This window comes from Hemitrygon akajei, unplaced genomic scaffold (genome assembly GCF_048418815.1).
Source record: "Hemitrygon akajei unplaced genomic scaffold, sHemAka1.3 Scf000183, whole genome shotgun sequence".
In the NCBI taxonomy this organism is placed as follows: Eukaryota; Metazoa; Chordata; class Chondrichthyes; order Myliobatiformes; family Dasyatidae; genus Hemitrygon; species Hemitrygon akajei.
The window spans coordinates 304,271-326,583 of record NW_027332069.1 but is presented as its reverse complement, the minus strand read 5'-3'; the positions used below and the strand labels follow the sequence as shown (position 1 = coordinate 326,583).

Genomic DNA, 22,313 nt, shown 5'->3' with positions numbered 1-22,313 from the left:
TCCGGTGCTCCCGATGCGGCCTCCTTCACACTGGTGAGACCCGCAAAAAATTGGGAGGCCGTTTTGTCGAGCATCTCTGTATCATCTGCCACAAGGGAGACTTTGCAGTGGCCAAACATGTTATTTCTGATTCCCATTCCGACGCTTGATCTATGGCCTCCTCTTGTACCAAGATGAGACCGGCCTCAGGGTGGAGGAACAACACTTTATATTCCATCTGGGTACCCTCCAACCTGTTTGTATGAATACTGAATTCTCCTTCCAGTAAACAGATCAGTGCACCCACTTCTCTATTCCCCACTCTGAACTTTCATTTCTGCTGACCACCCTATTAATTCCCACCGGGTCCCCTCCTCCCTTTCTCCTATTGACAATTCTCCGATTCTTTATTCTCCAGCCCTTAACCTGGCCATAACGACTTCACCAATCACCTTCCACCTCCCCTCTTTCTCCGTCCCGACCTTTTCATTCAAATCACTTCCCCTCCTCCTCAGGAATGAAAAAGGCTGGTGTTCCAAAATGTCGACTGTTTACTCTTTTCCATACACACTGCCTGTTGTGCTGAGATCCTCCAGCATTTTGTGCGTGTTGCTTTGGATTGAACGTTCATGCCAAGGGACTGGAGACTACCCAGTCGGTATATGAGGTGTTGCTCCTCCAGCCTGAGTTTGGCCTCATCGTGGCGGTAGAGGAAGCTATGCATGAGCATGTCCGAATGGGAATGTGAAGCAGAGTTGAAGTGAGTGGGAACCGGGAGATCCTGTCTCGAAGAAGCGATCCCCCAATCTGCGTCGGGTCTCGCCGATGTGGAGGAGCCGCACCGGGAGCACTGGGTGCAATAGATGACCCCAACTGACTCACCAGTGAAGTGTTGTCTCAACTGGAAGGACTGTTTGGGGCCCGGAATGGTGGTAAGAGAGGAGGTGTAGGGACAGGTGTAGCACTTACGCTTACAAGGATAAGTACCAGGTGGGAGATCTGTGGGGAGGAACGTGGGGACCAGGCAGTTGCGGAGGGAACGATCCCTGCGAAAAGTAGAGAGAGGTAGAGAGGGAAAGATGTGCTTAGTTGTGGGATCCTGTTGAAAGTGGTGGAAGTTGCGGAGTATAATATACTGGATCCGGAGGCTGGTGGGGTGGTATGTCAGGACAAGGGGAACTCGGTCACTGTTGTGGTGACGGGAGGATGGGATGAGGGCCGAAGTGCGGGAAATGGAGGAGGTGCGGGTTAGATAGATAGATAGATAGATAGATAGATAGATACTTTATTCATCCCCATGGGGAAATTCAACATTTTTTCCAATGTCCCATACACTTGTTGTAGCAAAAACTCATTACATACAATACTTAACTCAGTAATAATATGATATGCATCTAAATCACTAACTCAAAAAGCATTAATAATAGCTTTAAAAAAAGTTCTTAAGTCCTGGCAGTTGAATTGTAAAGCCTAATGGCATTGGGGAGTATTGACCTCTTCATCCTGTCTGAGGAGCATTGCATCGACAGTAACCTGTCGCTGAAACTGCTTCTCTGTCTCTGGATGGTGCTATGTAGAGGATGTTCAGGGTTTTCCATAATTGACCGTAGCCTACTCAGCGCCCTTCGCTCAGCTACCGATGATAAACTCTCCAGTACTTTGCCCACGACAGAGCCCGCCTTCCTTATCAGCTTATTAAGACGTGAGGCGTCCTTCTTCTTAATGCTTCCTCCCCAACACGCCACCACAAAGAAGAGAGCATCATTGATGACGGCAGAAGGGAAACCACGATTCTTAAATAAAGAGGAAATTAGAGATGTCCTGGAATGGAAAGTCTTGTCCTGGGAGCAGATGCAGCGGAGACCGAGGAACTGGGAATAGGGAAAAAAATTTCTGCATGTGGCTCCATCCCAGTTTCACTCTGCCTCCTCCTCCAGCTGCCTATCACCTCTCTCATCGTTCTGCCTTCTTCTACTACACATAGTGTTTTACCTTCTTTACCTTTCCTGCCTATCACCTCTCTGCTTCCCCATCCCCACCCCTTGATCTTTCCCTTTACTATTTTTTCAACTGGCACCTACCAGCCATCTCCTTCCCACCCTTCCCCCACCTTCTTTATAGGGCCCCTGCCTTCTTCATACGGGATATGAATCGAACCCGTAACTCTGAGAACCGGGAGGTGGAGAGATGGGGACGGGAAGATACAGCAGGAAAAATCAAAAATGTAGCTGGTGTAAAATGCGGCAGGTAGGTCGGACAGCGTGTGAGGGGCGAGGAGCTGAATCACCGGTTCAGGTGGGAGACCCTCCACCCGTCACGTGATCCAGATTCTCACTCCCATTTCAAACGCAGATCTGCAGCATCTGAGGTTTTCGCTTCCGAGGCCCCGCCCCCGCTCTCACAGTCTCCGGATGGGCGGGGTTTTCTTTCCGTTCTCTGTTGAAGCGGATCGTCTGCTGGGAGCGGATGGTCCGATCGCTGTCTCCGGGGCAAATTGATCACATTCTCATCGGTGAGTATTGAGGCCGGTCACTAGGGGTGAACGCGACCGACAATTTCACATCGGTGAGTACTGAAGCCGATCCCGGGGGAGGGGAAACTGATGCTGGGCAGAGAGTCCCGTTAACTTCCCTGAACTGGCGGCCTCGTCCCGCTTCCTGGACACAACCTGTCGTGCTCGGTCCGGGTTATGGGACCTTTACACCGAACCGCCTGAGGTGATCCGCCGCTCAGCCCCTGGTGTTCTGGTCCCAGGAGCGGGATGAGGTGGTGATGCCGAGACTGAACCCATCCATTAAGATGTACCTGGGGAACTTTACCTCCATCACCCGGCCCGGTATCGGATCCAAACTTCACCTGGATCGACGCCTGGGGTCGATAATTGTTTTACATATTTCCAGCACACTGGAAGCGGCCGTTCGGCCCGTTGTGTTCTTGCAGACTCGAGCGTTAAACAGAGTAATCGCACCCTCGGGACACTGCTCCACGTGTATGAGGAATTCATCTTTCCCCCGTTCAGACAGGACAGTGAGATCCAGATCTCTCACGTCCTCCCGTGGTGCTGGGAAGTTTATTTCCATCTTCTTTCCATGACTACGACTTGTCAAAATACTGACAGCTTTTCCCGTCATCTGGCCCTATTAATGCGAGAATTAACTATTTTTTTCATTTACCCGAGTTTCTCTGAATTGTGCACACTCCGGAATTTCCAAAGGAGCAACCCAGGCTGTTTAATAATTCCACACGATGAAATGGGGAATCTTTATTTTGTTTTCCATGTACAGAGGTTGAGTGAAAATCGAGTCTCCGGTATTCTCCACACAGATCAATACATTGCAGCAGTACATTGAGGTAAAACAAATCATTCTGGTTACAGAGAAAGTGCAGCGCAGGTAGATATGTGGTGCAAGGTCACATCGATTTAGACTGTGAGGTCAGGAGTCCACTCGTCACGCTGTTCGCTTCTAACAGCAGAATGGACACCGTCCTTGAGCCCGGTGGCATGTTTCTGTTTTATTTTATCTTCGCCCGTATGGGGCATTAGAAATGAGAATGTTCAGGGTTATAGGGATCTTTCATTATGTTGTTTGCTTTACTGTGGTAGTGAGAAGTGTAGACAGAGTCCATGGATGGGAGGTTGGTTTCTATGATGTGCTCAGCTGTGTCCACAGTTCTGCGCTATTTCATTCAGTTAAAGGAAGAGCAGTGGCCATACGAATATATGAAGAATCGGGATGGGATACTTTCTGCGGTGCATTGATAAAGTGTGTAGAGTAGAAAAGGGCATATACCGAATTTCTTCTTGTTTGTTCTGGCTTTGTTATATTGGAATCTGTTATCTACTCGTGCGTACTATTATTTCAGGGTCTGTGTATTGCGGGAGGAACATCAGAGATCGCCCTTGATCCCATTGTCCCATCTGGGTCCATTTGCTCATCCCCTGCCCATCTTGTTCAACCTCCGTCCGGCCTGTAAGCCACCACCTCAATGATATATATCAACCATCTTGTACAACCTCTGTCCGGCCTGTATTCCACCACCTCAATGATATATATCAACCATCTTGGTCAACCTCTGTCCAGCCTTTATCTCACCATCTCAATGTGAAATATCAACCATCTTGTTCAACCTCTGTCCAGTCTGCATCCCATCACCTCAATGGTATATATCAAACATCTTGTTCAACCTCTGTACAGACTGCATCCTACTAACACAATGATATACATCAACCATCTTGTTCAACCTTTGTCCAGTCTGTATCCCTCCACCTCAATGATATATATCAACCATCTTGTTCAATCTCTATACAGTCTGATTCCCTGCACCTCAATGGTATATATGAACGATCTTGTTCAACCTCTGTCCAGCCTGTATCCCACCACCTCAATGATATATATCAACCATCCTGTTCAACCTCTGTCCAGTCTGTATTTCACCAATGATTTTTCATCAACAATCTTTCTCCTGCCGTTGTCTTCATTGTGATGTATTTTGCCTTACTGAGTTATTTCTGAAATCGCTTTTTTTTGTTACCAGAAAATCCAGAGAATTTGTTGAATGCAGCACAAGGAAGTGTAAAGGCAGCCATTACAATCTTAGCTTAAACGTTACAAAATGGAAAAGGAGGGAATATGGTGTTGAAATATTTATCAGCCATGGTTGAGTGGTGGAGCAGACTCGATGGACCGAATTTCCTAATTCTGTTCCTCTGTCTTGTGTCTTTCCATGACTGGACGATGACTCTTACCATATCAGGTTTTATTACGTGTGAGGGACAATTACAGATTTGTTCACTGAGGGATGTCCCAGTGGGTGTTGTAGGGACCGGTGCTTGGAGCCCAGTTGTCCCCAAAGTGAGTCAACTATTAGACCGAGGAACCAAATTCAACATTTCCAAGAGCAAACACGAGGTAATCTGCAGATGTTGGAAATTACACACAAAATGCTGGTAGAACACAACAGGCCAGGCAACATCTATAAGGAGAAGCACTGTCGACGATTCGGGCCTAGACCCTTCTTCAGGACTAATTGAAAGGAGAGATACTAAGATATTTGAAAGTAGTGAGGGGGGGGGGGGATGCGAAATGATAGAAGGCCGGAGGGGATGGGATGAAGCCAAGGGCTGGAAAGGTGATTGACGAAAGTGATACAGAGCAGGAGAAGGGAAAGGATCATGGGACGGGAGGGCTCAGGAGAAAGAAAGGGGGAGGGGGAGCACCAGAAGGAGATGGGGAACAGACAGGGTGATGGGCAGAGAGAGAAAAAATGAACACACAACTAAGTATGTCAGTGATGTGGTAAGAAGGGGAGGAGGGGCATTAACAGAAGTTAGAGAGATCAATGTTCATGCCATCAGTTTGGAGGCTACCCAGCCGTTATATAAGGTGTTGTTCCTCCAACCTGAGTGTGGATTCATCTTTACAGTAGAGGAGGCCATGGATAGACATATCAGAATGGGAATGGGACATGGAATTAAAGTGTGTGGCCATTGGGAGGAGCCGGGATCGGGATCACTCTCTGCGGGCCGAAGATATCACTTTCCCATCGGTGAGTATTGAGACCGATCCCGAGCGGGGAGATCTGATGTTGGTCGTGAGCCCCGAACTGTGGGCCAATTACTCATTTAGTACCCAGTGATATGTCCTGGTCAAAATTGTGTCTACTTCACTTAATCTGCATTGAATGATCCAAACCAGGAGCCCAGGCCGTCTGTTTCCGCAGAATCGAAATGGTACTCCCGCCAACAGGTCATGTGAGGCTGTGTGCCGCAGATCTGCTCCGCCCTCCGCTTTGTGACGCAAGATCACGTGGTGTGTTGCAAGTTCCCGGATGGGTGGTGATGCTTTCTCCGTGTTGTGTTCGGGAAATCTGATGCTGGCCCCTGAATGCCGTTAACTTCCCCGAACTCTCCTCGCTTCCTGAGGCTCCTCGCATTTGTCCTGGAGCTTTATGGCTGTTGTGTCTTCTCCCGGAATGGGGTGGGTGAGAAAGGTGAACGTCCCAGGTTGTGGGCATCTTTGATTTAAATGCCTGCTTTACCGAGGGACTCGGAAGTCTAGGGGGCAGAATGATTTCTGTGATGTGCTGAACTGTCTCAAAAAGTCTCTGCAGTTCCTCACAGTCACGGGCAGAGGAGTTACCATGCAAAGTGTGAAGTATCTGGATGGGGAATTTTCTATGGTGTGTTGATATGGTGAGCGTCAAAGTATATCTGGCAAAGTTCTTATTGTTTGCTCTAACTTTGTCATTTTAGAATCTTTTATGCAGCAGTATATACTATTAATTCAGTATCTGTGTATTGCTGGAGGACCATCAGTGATTGTCCTTGATTCCTTCACCCACCTGGTTCCATCTGCTCATCCCTGCCCATGTTGTTCAACCTCTGTCCAGTCTCCTAACCTACACCCCGCCCTACATCAACTATCTGGGTCAACCTCTGTCCAACCTGTATCCCACACCTCAATGTAATACATCAGCAATCTTTCCTCCAACCGTTGTCTTCATTGTGAAGTGTTCTTTTGTACCTTTGGCCTCAGTGAGTCATTTCCAGAGTCGGTTATTGTTAGCTGGAATGCCGGAGAGTCATCAGGTCCCAGTTCTGTTGTGCATTGGTGTGGAGGTGACTGGCTGACACACTGCGGCATTTTACTGGCAGCAAAGAGTACTGGGAGAGTTGATGCTTGGGCTATAATCCTGTGATCGGTATTCCAGGCATATGGAACTGTTGATGATTTAGCTTTGACATTGGATTTTGCTTCTACAGATGGGGCTGGATAGTCGTCCTTCTGCAATAAAGCAGTAATTTCGAGCAGCTGTACATTGGTTGTGTGGAAATCCGGGATTGTCAGATGGGAGGGGGGACGATGTGTGAGACTCTCAGGGTTGTTAAATGACAGGTTCAGCTGTTTGACCCTGTGAGGCTGGGAACTAGATATTACAGTTTTTGATCCAGGTAAAAAGGACCCGTGGAACGAGCTGCTCGGGCTTATGAGGTGTTGAGAGAATATTCGTGGTCTGGAATCAGATTTTTTTTTCTGGAGCTCCTTTGGAAGCTAAGACTGCTGCCGAGGAGAAGATGGGTTACCAGTCCATCCTCACAGGGAGAGGCTATGAGTGAATGTGCTGATCCGTATTTGCAACAGTAGAAATAGACTCGTGAGTTTTGGTGTTAAAACTGTGTTTGGAAATCCCCCCCCCCCTTCACTGTCATCTGCCTGTCACCCGGTGGAAATCAGGCAGAATTTCACGTTGCTGGAGGTCTGCACTAAAAACTGTAAACGTTTGAAGTCATTCTGATGAAACGTTATTAATCTGAATTGTAAAGTTTGTTCCTCTCCCCCCAGTTGTTCCTTACCTGCTGAGAGTTTCTGGTAATTCCAGCTTCTTTTTATTACATTCACCCTAGACTGGTTTATATTTTCCGAAATGGACCTGATTTAACCTGGAAATGGAAATGACTCGTTCTGTGATAGGAGAACAGTAAAGAAAGCACAACTTTTCCCTGTCAATTATCCTGGTACCAATTTGTCTGTTATTCCAGGAAATGTGTTCAGTGCAGTTATTGCTAAGAAGATTTACAAGAATAATCTCAGGGATGATCAGCTTTATGTATGAGGAGCATTTGATGTTTCCGGACCTGTGCTCAATGGAGTTCAGAGGGTCGATGGTGGTGGTGGGGGGCGGGGGGAAGTGTGGTTAAGTAAACCTACCGAATGCTGAAAAGCCTGGATACAGTGGACATAGAGAGGATGTTTCCATTAGACGGAGTGTCTGTAATCTTACAGCACAATCTCAGAATAAAAATGCTTCCCTTTAAAACTGAGATAAGAAAAAGAATGTCGCCAAGATGTCTGATCTGTAGAATTTGTTGCCGCAGAGGTAGGTTGAGGCCGTCATAGAGTGTATTTATGACATAGATTAATATATCCATGATTGCTAAGTCAGTTCAGGGTTACAGAAGGAAGGCAGGAATATGGTGTTAAAATTAATCTCAGCCATGTTTCAGTGGTGGGGAGACCAGATGGATCGAATCAAATAATTCTGTTCCTGTGTCTTATGTCTTAACATGACTGAATGATGGCACCTTCTTATCCCATATCATTTTGTGACGTGTGAAGGTCAATAGAAGGTTGTTCACTGAGATCATTATATCTGCCTTAAAAGTTTAAATATCAGTCAGTTTTGTTCTTAGTAACATTTAGTAGAAATGTTTGGTTCTCCTTTTTATTGCTAATGAGCTTCATTATATTTCATGTTAAAGTCAGACCTGAGGTGAGAGGTTTATTGGAAGAAAAACCCCAACTGGAAGCAAACCACAGATGAAGATGCGGGAACAGCAACAAGTGAACCAGCCCGAGGATTAAGAGCATCAACTGGAGAGGACTCATCTGAATCGGAGATTCCAGGATTCAGTCGGGAGAAAGTTTGGTGAGTCTCATTTACTCAAACACATCAGACATTTCATACCTGTACAAAGGAAAGTAGGAAATAGTTAGAGTGAGACTGAATGTGCCCAGAAGTAACGGTTATGCCTCTGTCAGACCCAGTTCCAATCACTCCAGGTCTGGTAATATGCTTCGAGCAGCACAGCCATTTAAAACCAGTCCCTCTCCCTCACAGTGTTTACTCAGTTCCAGATCTTGCATCTCCTGAAGTAACTTTTGGTCAGTTCTGAGTGGGGAGAGGGAAAGAGAGGGGAATGTTTATACTGACTGTCTTTCAAAAAGAGTAATTGTTTGAACTTGCTGCAAACTCTCTACCCATAGCCTGCACTTTCTCAGCTAAGTTAATGACATAGATGACGAGTAGCAATGGGCATAGCCCCAGGAAATGTCACTAAGCTCAGGACTCGAGCTCAAGAAACAGCCTCTTACCCTCTGCTTCCATCTGTTTGCAGACCCTGGGGCTCTGTAACAAACTCAATATTAACAGGAAGATTAGTCAGTGATTAAGATGATAAGAGAATTGTGGCCTCCTGAAAGGACACGCGAGCTGAGCTGTCTGGTTCATTGGACCAGATCCGCCCTCGTTGACAATGTAATTTACCCCTTGCCCATCCACCCAGGTCATGTTACTTCCGATCACCCACAGTACCCCAACCACCCTCCATCCCACCAGTGGCCCCACACCCTTCTGACCATTCACCCCACACCGACACATAGACAGTCCCCCTTCACCCACATCAACCCTCCTAGTTTGGAGAACCAGAGCAAACTGATCCCGCAATCCTGACTTAATGCAAAACTAAATCCAGGGATGCAAGACTGGAGAGCGCGGAGCCTCCAGCTGTCCGGCAAGGTCCCGACCCTTTCCCACTGCCACCGGCCATCTATTTACACAAACCAGAGATCAGCCCCTTCCTCACATCATCTGAACAGGAAACACCCCAGCATTAGCTGCGGTTGATATCGTGCTGCGACTTGCAGTAGCTCCCCTCATACGGTCAAACTCCCCGCTGTCAGAAATGGAGACCGGAACCGTATGGGGTCAAACTACTCCCCGCTGTCCAAAATGGACACCGGAACCGTAAGTGGTCAAACACCCCGCTGTCGAAAATGGAGACCAGAACCGTACGCGGTCAAACTCCCCGCTGTTGGAAATGGAGACCTGAACCGTATGTGGTCAAACTCCCCTCTGTCCGAAATGGAGACCCAAACAGTACATGGTCAAACTCCCCGCTGTCCGAAATGGAGACCGGAACTGTAAGTGGTCAACTCCCCGCTGTCTGAAATGGAGACCGGAACCGTACGTGGTCAAACTCCCCGCTGTCGGAAATGGAGACCCGAACTGTACGCGGTAAAACTCCCGGCTGTCGGAAATGGAGAACAGAACCATACGTGGTCAAATGCCCCGCTGTCCGAAATGGAGACCGGAAACATACGCGGTCAAACTCCCCGCTGTCCGAGAAGGGGACCCGAACCGTATGCGGTCAAACTTTCCGCTGTCGGAAATGGAGACCGGAACCGTACGCTTTAAAACTCCCCGCTGTCCGAGAAGGGGACCCGAACCGTATGCGGTCAAACTTTCCGCTGTCGGAAATGGAGACCGGAACCGTACGCGGTCAAACTCCCCGCTGTCGTAAATGGAGACCCGAACCATACGCGGTCAAACTCTCCGCTGTCCAAAATGGAGACCGGAACCATACGCGGTTAAACTCCCCGCTGCCCGAAATGGAGACCGGAACCGTACGCGGTCAAACTCCCCGCTGTCGTAAATGGAGACCCGAACCGTACGCGGTCAATCTCCCCGCTGTCGTAAATGGAGACCCGAACCGTACGCGGTCAAACGATCCGCTGCCCAAAATGGAGACCGGAACCGTACGTGGTCAAACTCCCCGCTGTCGGAAATGGAGACGGGAACCATACGTGGTCACACTCCCCGCTGTCGGAAATGGAGACCGGAACCGTACGCGGTCAAACTCCCCGCTGTTGGAAATGGAGACTGGAACCGTACGCAGTCAAACTCCCCGCTGTTGGAAATGTAGACCGGAACCATACGCGGTCATACTCCCCGCTGTCCGAAATGGTAATCAGAACCGTACGTGGTCAGACTCCCCGATGTCCGAAATGGAGACCGGAACCGTACTCGGTCAAACTCCCCGCTGTCGGAAATGGAGACGGGAACCATACGTGGTCAAACTCCCCGCTGTCGGAAATGGAGACCAGAAACATACGTGGTCAAACTCCCCGCTGTCGGAAATGGAGACCGGAACCGTACGCGGTCAAACTCCCCGCTGTCGTAAATGGAGACCCGAACCGTACGCGGTCAAACGATCCGCTGCCCAAAATGGAGACCGGAACCGTACGTGGTCAAACTCCCCGCTGTCGGAAATGGAGACGGGAACCATACGTGGTCACACTCCCCGCTGTCGGAAATGGAGACCGGAACCGTACGCGGTCAAACTCCCCGCTGTTGGAAATGGAGACTGGAACCGTACGCAGTCAAACTCCCCGCTGTTGGAAATGTAGACCGGAACCATACGCGGTCATACTCCCCGCTGTCCGAAATGGTAATCAGAACCGTACGTGGTCAGACTCCCCGCTGTCCGAAATGGAGACCGGAACCGTACTCGGTCAAACTCCCCGCTGTCGGAAATGGAGACGGGAACCATACGTGGTCAAACTCCCCGCTGTCGGAAATGGAGACCAGAAACATACGTGGTCAAACTCCCCGCTGTCGGAAATGGAGACCGGAACCGTACGCGGTCAAACTCCCCGCTGTTGGAAATGGAGACTGGAACCGTACGTGGTCAAACTCCCCGCTGTCGGAAATGGAGACGGGAACCGTACGTGGTCACACTCCCCGATGTCGGAAATGGAGACCGGAACCGTACGCGGTCAAACTCCCCGCTGTTGGAAATGGAGACTGGAACCGTACGCAGTCAAACTCCCCGCTGTTGGAAATGTAGACCGGAACCATACGCGGTCATACTCCCCGCTGTCCGAAATGGTAATCAGAACCGTACGTGGTCAGACTCCCCGCTGTCCGAAATGGAGACCGGAACCGTACTCGGTCAAACTCCCCGCTGTCGGAAATGGAGACGGGAACCATACGTGGTCAAACTCCCCGCTGTCGGAAATGGAGACCAGAAACATACGTGGTCAAACTCCCCGCTGTCGGAAATGGAGACCGGAACCGTACGCGGTCAAACTCCCCGCTGTTGGAAATGGAGACTGGAACCGTACGCAGTCAAACTCCCCGCTGTTGGAAATGGAGACCGGAACTGTACTAGATAAAACTCCCCGCTGTCCGAAATGGAGACCCGAACCGTACACGGTCAAACTCCCGGCTTGGAAATGTAATCGCATGGTGGATTTGTTTGGTGACTTGCGAACATACGTGATTAACGACCCTGCAACTAGGGACTGAATAAATATTTAGTCTAACAATTCTAATCAGACATACCATCTACTCGCCTTTCTCTCTCACCCCTGGCTACTTACCACCTCTCCCTCACCACTCCCTCCTCCCAGTCCCTCTTCATCATCCAGCCCTCTACCCCAGCCCTTACTTCTTTCTCCCTCTCGCCCTCACCATCTTGCCTCTCCCTGATCGCTTCATCATCGCCCCTCACAATAGTCCTTGGTTCTTCACCTTTCTCCCTGTCACCCTTCTCTAACACTCTGTTACACCCCTATTCGACCAGTCTCCCACTCTCTATCACCCTTTCCTCGCTTTCTAGTCTCACCACTGTCTCTACACTATTAACAAATCGTACTCCTCTCTCGTCTCTCTTCATTTCTTCACTCTCTCATGCCTCTTTTAATTTCTCTCACACTCTCTCGCCTCTATCCATCTTTCTCTTACTCTTCCATTCTCTCTCCCATCCCACAATCCCTGTCCCTACCCCATCACCTGTCATCCCTATCCCAATCTCAGTTGCCTTCTGTCTTCCCCTCTCCATCTCCTCCTCTCTCATGTACCCTCTCACCTCACTCAAACTCGTCTCTCTCACTCACTCACCTCTGCCTCTTTGTAACCTTCTCCATTTCTAACCCTCTCCCTCGCTATCTCTCTCCCAGTGTCCCACACTCTCCCCCTCACTCTCCCAAGCAATCTCCCTGCTGACACCCGTATCCCACACTGTCTTACCCTCTCTCTCACCCTCTAAATGCACCGCTCGTCCTAAGTGTTCCCCCTCTTCGCTCTCTCTCACTCTCTCTCAACACTCCCCGGTTCCCCTCTCCCTCCCTCCCTCTCTCCCTCTCTCTCCCTCCCAATCGTCACACCCTGCGCTCTCCACCTCATCCCATACTGTACATACATCAACAATACTGAAATGCCAAGTGCCTTTTGTAACTGGGATATTTCTGGGTTTCAGATCCTCATTAATGGTCTTCTTTATATGAGGATCAGCAGGATCCTGGGGTCCGAGTCCATAAGGCACTCAGAAAAGTTACGCAGGTTGACTCTGTAGTTAAGAAGACATACAACGCATTAGCTTTCATCAGTCATGGGATTCAGTTTAAGCGCCGAGAGGTAATGTTGCAGCTATGTAGGACCCTAGTCAGACCCCACTTGGAGTACTGTTTTCAATTCTGGTCGCCTCACTACAAGAAGGATGTGGAAACCATAGAAATGGTGCAGAGGCGATTTACAAGGATGTTGCCTGGATTGGAGTGCAGGCCTTATGAGAATAGGTTGAGTGAACTCCACCTTTTCTCCTTGGAGCGACCGAGGAGGAGAGGTGACCTGATAGAGGAATACAAGATAATGAGATGCATTGATCGTGTGGATAGTTAGAGGCTTTTTCGCAAGGCTGAAATGGCTAGCACGAGAGGGCATAGTTTTAAGGAGCTTGTAAGTAGGTACAGAGGAGATGTCGGGGTAGTTTTTTTTTACGAAAATGGTGTGCGTGGAATGGGCTGTCGATGGCGCTGATGGAGGTGGAAACGATAGGGTCTTTTTAAGATACTGCTGGATGGCTAGATCCGTAGACCCAAAGAACACGACAACACAGAAACAGGCCTTTTGGCCTTTCTTGGCTGTGCCGAATCATTTTTCTGCCTAGTCCCACTGACCTGCAACTGGACCTTATCCCTCCATACCCCTCTCATCCATATACCTGTCCCAAGTTTTTCTTAAATGTTAAAAGTGAACCTGCATTCACCACTTCATCTGGCAGCTCATTCCACACTCCCAGCAGTCTCTGTGTGAAGAAGCACCCCCACCGCCGCCATGTTCCCTTTAAACTTCTCTGTTTTTTTTTCACCCCTAGCCTCAGTGGAAAAAGCCTGCTTGCATTCACTCTATCTATGCCCACCATAATTTTTTACTACTCTATCAAATCACCCCTCATTCTCCTACGCTCCAGGGAATAAAGTCCTAACCTATTCAACCTTTCTCTGTAACTCAGTTTCTCAAGTCCCGGCAACATCCATCTAAAAGTTCTCAGCACTCTTTCAACCTTATCAATATCCTTCCTGTAATTAGGTGACCAAACCTTCACACAATACTCCAAATTCGGTCTCACCAATGTCGTATACAACCTCACCATTACATTCCAACTCTTATACTCAATACTTTGATTCATAAAGGCCAATGTACCAGAAGCTCTCTTTACAACCCTATCTACTTGTGACGCAACTTTTAGGGAATTATGAATCTATACTTCCAGATCTCTCTGTTCTACTGCACTCCTCAGTGTCCTATCATTTACCTTGTATGTTCTACCTTGGTTTGACCTTCCGAAGTGCAATACCTCACACTTGTCCGCATTAAACTCCATCTGCCATTTTTGCAGCCCATTCCTGCAAACGTCTGCAACCTTTGAAAACCTTCCTCACTGTCAACTACACCTCCAATCTTTGTATCATCAGCATATTTGTTGATCCAATTTGCCACATTATCATCCAGATCATTGATATGGATGGAAAAGAACAATGGACCCAGCACTGATCCCTGTGGCACACCACTAGTCACAGGCCTCAATTCAGCGTATCAATCCTCCACTACCACCCTCTGGCTTCTTCCATTGAGCCAATGTCTAATCCAATATACTATCTCTCCATGTATACCTAGCAAATGAATCTTCCTAACTAACCTCCCATGTGGGACCTTGTCAAAAGCCTTACTGAAGTCCATGTATACAACATCCACTGCCTTCCCTTCATCCACTTTCCTGGTAACTCCCTCAGAAAACGCTAATAGATTGGTTAAACATGACCTATCATGCACAAACCCATGCTGACTTTTCCTAATAAGTCCCTGTCCATCCAAATACTTGTAGACCCTATCTCTTAGTACTCCTTCCAATAATGTACCTACTACTGATGTCAAACTTACCGGCCTATAATTTCCCGGCTTAATTTTTGACCCACTTTTAAACAATGGAACTACAAGAGCACCTCCGGCACCTGACCCGTGGATATCGACATTATAAATATTTCTGCCAGGGCCCCTACAAATTCAACACCAGTCTCCTTCAAAGTCCGAGTGAATACCCTGTCAGGTCCAGGGGATTTATCTACTCTGATTTACCTCAAGAAAGCAAGCACCTCCTCCTCTTCAATCTGTATGTTCCATGACCTCCCGACTTGTTTGCCTTGTTTCCATAGACTCCATTCCAGTTTCCTTAATAAATACAGATGCAAAAAAAAAACCCATTTAATATCTCTCCCATTTCTTTTGGTTCCATACATAGCCGACGACTCTGATCTTCAGGAGACCAATTTTATCCCTTATTATCCCTTTGTTCTTAACATACCTGTAGAAGCTCTTAGGATTATACTTCACGCTGACTGCCAAAGCAACCTCATGTCTTCTTTTAACCCTCCTGATTTCTTTCTTAAGTATTTTCTTACTCTTTTTATACTCCTCAAGCATCTTATTTCCTCCCTGTTGCATGTAAATGTTATACATATATCTCTTCTCCTTTATCAGAGTTCCAATATCCCTCGAGAACCAAGGTTCCTTATAGTTGTTCGTTTTGCCTTTAACCCTAACAGGAACAAAAAAAAAAAATCTGCACTCTCAAAATTTCTCCTTTGAAGGCCTCCCAATTACCAATCACATACGTGCCAGAGAATAACTTGTTCCAATCTACGCGTTTTAGATCCTTTCTCATTTCTTCAAATTTGGCTCTTTTTCCAGTTTATAACTTCATCCCGAGGACCAGATCTATCTTTATCCATGATCAAGTTGAAACTAATGACGTTATGAACAATGGAAACAAAGTGTTCCCCTACACACACTTCCGTCACCTGCCCTAACTCACTTCCTAATAGGAGATCTAATATTACATCCTCCCTAGTTGGTATATCTATATATTAATTTAGAAAACTTTGCTGAACACATTTCACAAACTCTAACCCATCTAGACCTTTAACAGTATGGAAGTCCCAATCAATGTGTGGGACTCCCACACATTTTAGACATCTTCTTTTAGACATCCTGATTTACTTCTTATGTGTTCTCTTGCATTTCTTATGCTCCATACGAAACTGCCTGCCCATCCCTGTTATGCAACTCCATTCATTTTGTGCTTCACCAGGGTCTCAATATCTCTTGAAATCCATGTTTTCCCTACAGTTTCTATCTTTACCTTTTATTCTGACAAGCACATACCCGCTTTGTACTTTCAAGATTTTACTTTGAAGGTCTCCCATTTACCAAGCACACCTTTGCCATAAAGCAGCCTGTCCCAGTCTACAGTTGCCAGATCCTAGTGTCATTATTCCAGGTGTTGATCCATGTCCTGAACACATCCACCTTTCCTACGCTGCTCCTTGTATTGAAATATTCAGGGCTCAGCATATTCACTGCACCATGCTCAACGTTTTTATTCCTGACCTTGTCTGAGGACTGAACAATAACTGTCTGCACAACCTGTCCACTCTCCTTTGTGTTATTCAGACTCCCATTCCCCCTGCAACTTTAGTTTACCCCCACCTACCCCACCTCCCAGCATGCAGCTCTATCACCCCTTTGGCTTTCCTCTCCCAGATCAATAAAAAGGACGTTCAGACCATGTACAGGCAGAGAGGAATAAATGGGGCACTTATGAACTACATGAAATTCAAGTGAACTCTTATGAAAGAAATAAAAGAAGGCATGAGGTTGCCCCAGCAGACAAGGTGAAGGAGAATCCTAATGGATTCTGCAGATATGTTAAGAGCAAAAAGATTGCAAGGGAAAAATTAATCCTCTCGAAGATCAGAATGGTAATCCATATGAGGAGACAAAATAGATGTGGGAGAGTTTTTCCTCATCCGTATTTACACAGGAGATGGACACAGAGTCTATAGAAGTGAGGTAAAGCTTCATGGACCCTGTACAGATTACAGTGGTGGAGGCGTTTGCTGTCTTAAGGCAAATTAGTGTGGATCAATCCCCAGGGCCTGACAAGTTGTTCCCTGTGACTCTGCGGATGACAAGTGCAGAAATTGTAGCGGCCCAAGCACAGATATTTAAATCATCCTCAGTGACAGGTGAGGGACTGGAGGATTGGAGGGCAGCCAATGTTGTTCTGCTGTTCAAGGAAGACTCTAAAAATAATCTATCAAATTGTACATTGGTGAGTCTGACATTAGTACTGGGAAAGTTATAGGAAAGTATATGCAGGAACTGGATCAAAGTATTTGGATAGATGTGGACTGATTAAAAATAGACAGCATGGCTTTGTGCATGGTAGGTCATGTCTAGCCGATCTTATAGAGTCTCTCGAGGAAGTTATCAGGAAAGTGGATGAAGGCAAGGCAGTAGATGTTGTCTACATGGACGTTAGGAAGGCACTTTGCAAAGTCTCATATGGGAGGTTGATCCAGAAGGTTCGGTCACTCAGCATTCAAGACGAGATAGTAAATTGGATGAGACACAGTCTTTGGGAGAAGCCAGAGTGTGATGTCAGATCACACCTTGGTCACTAAAGTGATCTCATCTGAAATGTTGTACTACACCCATTGATGGATTTTGTAAATCTTTTTACAGGTTAAAAACGAGAAGGAATTTGTCTTCAGGAATCTCAAAAACGGCACGCCAATTTTGCTGTCTCTATCTAGATATTTATAAAGTGGAGTCGTCCGTCCTTCCTGCTCAGACTGTGGGGAGGGATCCACTAGGTCATCTGGCCAACTGTCAAGCCGGTCATTTTCCACAGGAGAAAGGCCGTTCACCTGCTCAGACATTGGGAATGGATTCACTCGGTCACCTCAATTGAAGTTACATCAGCAAATTCACGCTGGGCAAGAACGTTCACCTGTTCTTTGTGAGAGAGGAGATTCAGTCGGTTATCCCACCTGTGGACACAACAGTCAGTTTCCATTGGGCAGAGGCAGGTCATCTGCTGAATTTGTGGGGAGGGATTTACTCGGTCATCTCACATAATGGCTCTCCAGAGAGTTCATTCTGGAGAGCAGCCGTTCACCTGCTCGGACTGTGGGAAGGGATTCACTAAATTAACTCCCCTACTGAGACATCAGTCAACTCACGCTGGCGAGCGGCCATTCACCTGCTTAGACTGTGGGAAAGGATTCACTCGGTCATCCACCCTACTGAGTCATCAGCGAGTTCACACTGGGAAGAAGCCATTCACCTGCTCGGACTGCGGGAAAAGATTCACTCAGTCATCCAACCTACAGAGTCATCAGCGAGTTCACACTGGGGAGAAGCCGTTCACCTGCTCAGAATGTGGAAAGGGATTCAGACAGATATCTCACCTACTGAGTCATCAGCTAGTTCACACTGGGGAGAAGCCGTTCACCTGCTCAGAATGTGGGAAGGGATTCACTCACTCATCCCATCTTCAGGGACACCGGCGAGTTCACACTGGGGAGAGGCCATTCACCTGCTCGGACTGTGGGAAGGGATTCACACAGTCATCTAGCCTTCAGAGTCATCTGCGAATTCACACTGGGGAAAGGCCGTTCACCTGCTCAGAATGTGGGAAGGGATTCACTCACTCATCCCATCTACAGAGACACCAGCGAGTTCACACTGGAGAGAGGCCATTCAACTGCTCGGACTGTGGGAAGGGATTCACACAGTCATCTAGCCTTCAGAGTCATCTGCGAGTTCACACTGGAGAGAGGCCGTTCGCCTGCTCAGAATGTGGGAAGCGATTCACTCGTTCATCCTACCTACTGAGTCATCAGCGAGTTCACACTGAGGAGAGGCCATTCACCTGTTCCGAATGTGGGAAGGGATTCACTCAGTCATCCCACCTACAGAGTCATCAACGAGTTCACACTGGGGATAAGCCGTTCTCCTGCTCAGAATGTGGGAAGAGATTCACTCATTCATCCGACCTACTGAGTCATCAGCGAGTTCACACTGGGGAGAGGCCATTCACCTGCTCGGACTGCGGGAGGAGATTCGCTCAGTCATCCAACCTACAGAGTCATCAGCGAGTTCACACTGGGGAGAAGCCGTTCACCTGCTCAGAATGTGGGAAGAGATTCACTCGTTCATCCGACCTACTGTGTCATCAGCGAGTTCACACTGGGGAGAGGCCGTTCACCTGCTCAGAATGTGGGAAGAGATTCACTCAGTCATCCCACCTACAGAGTCATCAGCGAGTTCACACTGGGGATAAGCCGTTCACCTGCTCCGTCTGTGGGAAGAGATTCACTCTGTCATCCAACTTACTGGTACATCATCGAGCTCACACTGGTGAGAAGCCGTTCACCTGCTCAGAATGTGGGCAGAGATTCACTCTGTCATGCAACCTACAGACTCACCAGCGAGTTCACACTGGGGAAAGGCCGTTCACCTGCTCAGTCTGTGGGAAGGGATTCACTCGGTTATCCCACCTACAGAGTCATCAGCGAGTTCACACTGGGGAGAAGCCGTTCATCTGCTCGGTCTGTGGGAAGGGATTTACTCACTCATCCACCCGACTGAGTCATCAGCGAGTTCATACTGGGGAGAAGCCGTTCATCTGCTCCGTCTGTGGAAAGAGATTCACTAAGTCATCCAACTTACTGGTTCATCATCGAGCTCACACTGATGAGAAGCCATTCAACTGCTCAGAATGTGGGAAGGGGTTCACTAAGTCATCCAGCCTTCAGAGTCATCTGCGAGTTCACACTGGAGAGAAGCCGTTCAGCTGCTAAGAATGTGGGAAAGGATTCATTCAGTCATCCCAACTACTGGCACAACAGTCAGTTCACACTAGGGAGTGGTCGTTGTTATGAATCCTTAGGTTTCGTTTGCTGTGGACTGTTATTTTATAAGAGAGAGAGAGAGAGTCTGACTTGCAACTTGTTTAAGTCGTTCGCAGCTTGTTTAGTATTAACCGAGGACACAGGCACTCAGAGTCAGGCAGAAACGAAGGAGGGGAAATGGAACAGTCGACAGAAAGGAACTAGTAGCCAAGGGTCACTATTTGTGACTTTCCTATGCCCACAAGGGTGGGTTAATTATCGATTCGGCATAAAGTACATCGAATGTGTGGTGGTCATCTCGTTTGATCCATGAGAGTGGATCTGATTTGGGGTATCCTGTGAAGACCACTGATGCGTTACCCCTTGTCTGGGTGTGGTGTGGTAATACACTTGAAGACAATACGCCTTGTGACAAGTCACTTTCGGTAATCATTTGTATGTGGATTTGGAACGACGGTTAAAATCTACAGCGACTGTTCTCTCGTTTTACCACCGTGGAACCTATGGAATTCGACATAATTGCCTTCTCTCGACATTTAACCTGGATTACAAATATCTCTTTCATCACCTATTCCATGAATGAACTGAACTTTCATACATTACCAAGCCTCGATTCCCCTAATCTCAATAGTTTGGGAGTTAAATTTATACACACATATACACATTACCCTGTTAACTTTTGTTTATCTTGCTCAAGTTTCTATATAATAAGTAGATACTAATAAAGAGAGTGGTTTTTACATAAAAACCAGACTCCAGTGTGAACTCTATTGCCGCTTGTTTGTTTCTAAAGTGATATGGTTCGTAATAAAATTGGGGCCTGCATCCGAAATATGTACTCATTTGGGGCGTATTGATTGATTTATTATCGATTTCATTGGGGAAATCCCATTTGATTTATTTGTGTGTGGAAAATCAGCAGCGGATGCTGATAGGATTGTGGAAGCGCCAACCTCTGAGGCATTAGATGACGCCAGAAGTATTGAGTTGTTGAGTATTGCTAGAAGGTTAAAACTTGCTAAGGTGAAATCGACAATGAGGAGGGCACAGATGCAGAGGATAATAGCTGAACATTATGTATCCGAGGGAGTGTTTAAAGTGGAGGAGTTGGAGGTGTTTCCTGAAAGTAAACCTCGTGAGCTTGAGCTCCCGTAGAAGTTAGAAAATCTAAAGATTTAAGCTACGGTAAGGTAGAGGCAATTTGAGGCCAGAGAGGCAGAAAAACAGAGCGTGGAAGCAGAAAGACAGAGGCTGCTCGAGCTGGAGAGGATAGAAAGATTGCAGGAAAGGTATTCTGGTGATAAGTTTGAGGCCAGTCGGAAAGTTAAATTGGTACCTGCGTTTGACGAGGCAGAGGTTGATAAATACTTTCAGCATTTTGAGAAGGTTGCTCAGAGTTTAAAGTGGCCAAACGAGGGTTGGCCTATTCTCATTTCATTCATTTTTCAATCTTTTTATTGATTTTCCAATAAAAAATACAAGTCAGCGGAGGTTTTAGCAAACAGATAATACGAAAGACATATAAACGGCAAATAAGTATATATTGTGAAAATCAGATAGGTAGTTTTTTTACTGTGTCATGTAACACCATTGTCCTGAAAAACGTTGTCTCATTTTTACTAGGTACTGTGCCAGCAGTTATGGTCGAAATGACAATATTAGTGATTAGACTTGACTTGAAGTAGAATGTTATGCTGTTATAAATATAATCAAGAAACCACAACTCCTCTTAACAAATCAAAAAATAAAATGGCCTATTCTCTTACAAAGTGTGATTAAGGGGAAGGCTCAGCAAGCCTATTCTGCTTTGACAGTTGATGAATTAGCTAATTATGACATAGTGAAACAGGCTGTGCTCAAAGCTTACGAGTTGGTTCCAGAAGCATACAGGCAGAAGTTTAGAAATTTGAGGAAATCTATCAACCAGACTTTTATGGAATTTGCTTATGAGAAGTTTATGTGTATTACCCACTGGTGCACATGTAAAAATGTGAATGACGATTTTAACAGCTTGAAAGAGTTGGCTTTAATTGAAGAATTCAAAAGTTGCATCCCTGATGACATAAAGACGTATTTAGATGAAAAGGATGCTGCCACTTTACAGGAGTCTGCTAGATTAGCAGATGAGTTTGCTTTAACTCATAAGGTTAAGTTTATCCCAAATAAGAGTTTCCAAAAGAGTAGCAGGGATAACCAGGGTAAACCAGAAATTAAAGCTGGGACTAGTGACAAGAGTAAAAATGAAGGGAAACAGTTGAAGGAGAAATATTCTGGTCTTACTTGTTACTATTCTAAGAAAGCTGCTCATATGATGGCTAATTGTTCCGTCCTGAAGAAGAAAAAGGAATAGGAGGCAGTCCCAAATACCCGTGGTCAGTATGTTGAATCACCTATAAACCCACAGGGTTCTGAACATTCTGTTGAGGCTCAGTTAAGGACTGAGAGGTCTGACCGAGTTAAGAAGGGGTTCGATCATTTTATGTCAGATAGATTTCTATTAGTAAATGAAGGGTTAACCCCGGTACCAGTGAAAATTCTTCGGGATACTGAGGCTTCACAGTATCGTTTGGGTGGATGCTGCTTGATGTGTCCCCTGTTACAAATCAGTACCCCGAAATAGCAGACAGTACACAATATGTGATTAAACGATTGAGCTTTATAATTCTTACTTTGACCATAGCATTAGTAAAGAATTTTTTTTTTAAAAAAGAAAAAGGGCCCACTCTCTCCATT

At 46.8% G+C, this 22,313-nt stretch overlaps 1 protein-coding gene across 1 annotated transcript; it reads left to right on the top strand.

Moving 5' to 3' along the window:
• Window positions 1-5,312: 5,312 nt before the first annotated feature.
• Window positions 5,313-20,307, top strand: LOC140724283 (uncharacterized). The gene is made up of 3 exons (XM_073038743.1): window positions 5,313-5,526; window positions 8,240-8,406; window positions 17,407-20,307. The coding sequence occupies exon 3, from the start codon at window positions 17,802-17,804 to the stop codon at window positions 19,527-19,529; it is 1,728 nt and encodes a 575-aa protein (XP_072894844.1). The 5' UTR covers window positions 5,313-5,526; window positions 8,240-8,406; window positions 17,407-17,801; the 3' UTR covers window positions 19,530-20,307.
• The last annotated feature ends 2,006 nt before the right edge of the window (window positions 20,308-22,313 follow it).

Bases quoted from the DNA above. Each gene is read 5' to 3' on its own strand.
- LOC140724283 (XM_073038743.1), top strand. From the start codon at position 17,802: ATGGCTCTCCAGAGAGTTCATTCTGGAGAGCAGCCGTTCACCTGCTCG.